Source organism: Poecilia reticulata, unplaced genomic scaffold (genome assembly GCF_000633615.1).
Source record: "Poecilia reticulata strain Guanapo unplaced genomic scaffold, Guppy_female_1.0+MT scaffold_318, whole genome shotgun sequence".
NCBI classification, from domain to species: Eukaryota; Metazoa; Chordata; class Actinopteri; order Cyprinodontiformes; family Poeciliidae; genus Poecilia; species Poecilia reticulata.
In genome coordinates this window covers 8,173-11,525 of record NW_007615093.1, presented here as the reverse complement: position 1 = coordinate 11,525, position 3,353 = coordinate 8,173, and the positions used below count along the sequence as shown (strand labels likewise).

The window sequence follows — 3,353 nt, the reverse complement described above, 5'->3', positions numbered from 1 at the left end:
CGCGTTCATTTATCTGATATCAAAACATTTATACAGGAGGGGAACAGTTACTAAATGATCTTCATACAGAAAGCTTCTATATTTAGATCTTAACCTTCATCCAAACGCTGGTGTTTCCTACCTATTCGATGTAAGATTATCCAGGGAATCCGGGAGAAATCCAGCAGTCTGCGCTGATCATCCATCTCTTCCTCCGACTTGACGATGATTCCTTTAAACTCTGTGAAAGTTTCTTCAGCAGGATTAACTTCTCGTTGAGAAACTCGTTTAGACAAACTCGAAAATTCAACAAAACAAACCATGCGCCATCTTGTTCTTACTGATATTCTTCTTCTTTGGGATTTTGATTGTCGGCATTCACATTGTTACATTACCGCCCCCTCCTGGAAAATACGAGCATATCGGGTGAAATATCTTGCCGAGGACTTGACAACTAAGACGGTTTGTGGGCGGGGGGGTTAAGGCATAAGCAAACTAAGCAGCCACTTAGGGCCCCAGGGGCCCCCCCTCAGTGCAGCTGTTTTTTTCTTTAGTAATAATTTCTGTCATTATAATATCAAAAACACACAATCTCACTATAATGTGAWTTGTTTTTACTACAATACATATTTGATAATGTAAGTAGAATTCATTTTATTTTTTTTAGAATTCATTATTTTATGGATAAAAAGAAAAAAAATGCTCTCGGGTCCCCCTGGTGGCCGCGGTAGGTACCGCACGCTTCGCCGGTGGAGTGAGTCCAAACGTCCAAAGCTCCGTTAGCAAAACAACGTCTCAAAAAAACATTGAACGGTCCAGTTCAACAGCTAAACATTTATGCTAGGGTCTTTGTGTTGGTGTGTGTTGGGTACCAGTTGGTGGGGTTAGTTTATTTTCCTTTTCAGTTTCCACCTTTTGTCCACCAGAGGGTGCCATCAGGCTGTGTTTTTTGGAGGTGTTCATGCCTGCATGCAACAGAGCCCCCTCATAACTTTGTCAAATAAAGAGCAAACGTTACCWTATTCAMATAATTTGTTGTTCATGAAAGAGAGATTAAACTCAGTTAAAGACTTGCAGGTAGATTAATGTGTTCCCATTTTATGGAGGGGGAACGGATTATTTCAGGCAGCTGAAATATCCATTCTCTACTCTCCTCACCCCATAACTTTGGGAAATWAAGAGTAAYAAATYCCCAAAAATTATGTGTGATAGCATGTAGTATACCAGAAATTTCCATTTAATCCWGTAATCTGTSATATTTTACATTAGAACAAGATTTACCAGAAAGTCTACATGCTCTTCTTTTCAGGAAGTCTTAATGTTTGGTGCCCTCCCATCAGCCAGTTTCCATTCTCTTATATCAGAAATGAAAAAATTACAGGTCCTTCTAAAAAAATTAGCATTTTGTGAGAAAGTTCATTATTTTCCATAATGTAATGATAAAAATTAAGCTGTCATATTTTAGATTCATTGCACACCAACTGAAATATTTCAGATCTATTATTGTTTTAATACTGATGATTTTGGTAAACAGCTCATGAAAACCCAAAATTCCCATCTCAAAAAATTAGCATGCTTCTCTTTAAAACAACAACTGCTGTTTAAATTGAATGTTGCAACCTTGACATGATTATATGAGTTATTTTTTACTGAGAAATTGATCAGAAGCGCTGTAAAAATGGTCAGATCCGCCTCTCTGGCTGCAATGTGCGCTCCCGACCCAGGGGAAACGGGTTTTCACAGGGGAAACGGGTTTTCACAGGGGAAACAGAATTTCGCACAAGACCGTCGATTACATTAACCACAGTGGCAACAGGTCTACTGTCACCATCTACTGGGCTGAAATACAAGGTGATAAACATGCTAAAGAAAAACTCTAAACTTATATTCCTAAATGAAACATTACATTTAATTAGCTTCTAAGACATTAGTATAACTTTTAGATCTAAATACACATAAGCCATTTMAAYATAAAAAAGACAATCTTTCACAGAAGACCGCTCAGCAGGAAAGACCAAAATATTATTACAACTAACTTGAGAGAAACGGCAAATTATTGAAGACAATCACACACACTTTGTACAATCAATCCATAAATTAGTGTGGTGAATTTTGCATTTACTGTAAAGAACGAATGGATTTTATTAAATAGGTAGTTAGACTGATTAATATAATTTTAAACAAATGAAAGCGTCAATTTCGATATTATTTTGCTTAMAAGACAAACCTAGCATAGTAACTGCCACAGTCGTTCTTGTCTTCTACTGACTGCTGAAAACAGCTTAGCGTCAAGTGCGCTAATCAGCAACGACCCATTTAACGCAGATTCGGGGGGAGTTCAGTGTCAATATGGATGTGTGCTTTTTGTTCTGGAAGGGGTAACATTAAATTTTTATTGCTAATAATAATAGTAAAAACACAATAACAGTAATTGACAAGGCCCTGATTTTTTTATATTTCTGTAAAAAAAAATACTATTATTTTGTGAGATTCTGTGGCTCTGTGGTCAAGGGCCCTTAGAATTGTCATTACTCCCCCCAAACACCAACACTTGGCTTTTGTCAACAACTCAGGCGGAAGTGAGAGCTCCACATAACGCAAGTAAAAACCCGTCCGGAACATGGTGCATTAAATAAAATATAACTTTGTGAAGCTTTGATGCACATTAATTTTCCTTGAGGAATTTTAATAATCAAGGTTCTCGAATAACTCGAGGAATCATTTCAGCCCTGTTCTAGTTTTTAACCAAATCAATTTTATTGTGAAACTCAACATGGGACACACCTGGTGAACACTTCTACGGCTTTTCACCTGTGTGAATCATCATGTGTCGAGTCAAATGTTGTTTGTGACCAAAACCTTTCCCACAGGTCACACATGAAAACAGCTTTTCACCAGTGTGAATCCTCATGTGCCGAGTTAAGTTCGGTTTGAGACTAAAACTTTTTCCACAAGTCACACATGAACACGGCTTTTCACCAGTATGAGTCATCATATGCCTAGTTAAATTATGTTTTTCAGAAAAACTTTTTCCACAGGTCACACATTCAAACAGCTTTTCACCAGTGTGAATAATCATGTGCTTAGTTAAAAGTCGTTTTAGATTGAAACATTTTCCACAGGTCACACATAAAAATGGCTTTTCACCGTTGTGAATATTCATGTGCCGAGTAAAATTCGGTTTTTGACAAAAACCTTTTCCACACGTCACACATGAGAACGGCATTTCTCCAGTGTGAATCCTCTTGTGCCTAATTAAATTTTGGTTCATATTAAAATTTTTTCCACAGGTCACACATGAAAAGGGCTTTTCACCTGTGTGAATCCTCATGTGGTTAGTTAAATTCGGTTTTTCACAAAAACGTTTTCCACAG

General features: G+C 37.3%; 1 protein-coding gene across 1 annotated transcript in view; it reads right to left on the bottom strand.

Moving 5' to 3' along the window:
• Positions 1-1,866: 1,866 nt before the first annotated feature.
• The window catches only part of LOC103460877 (gastrula zinc finger protein XlCGF8.2DB-like), a 7,997-nt gene continuing 6,510 nt past the window's right edge, over positions 1,867-3,353 (bottom strand). Inside the window, exon 2 of the mRNA XM_017303517.1 lies at positions 1,867-3,348. Within this exon, the coding sequence (XP_017159006.1) occupies positions 2,777-3,348 (572 nt within the window). The 3' untranslated portion in view covers positions 1,867-2,776. The remainder of the gene's footprint in view (positions 3,349-3,353) is intronic.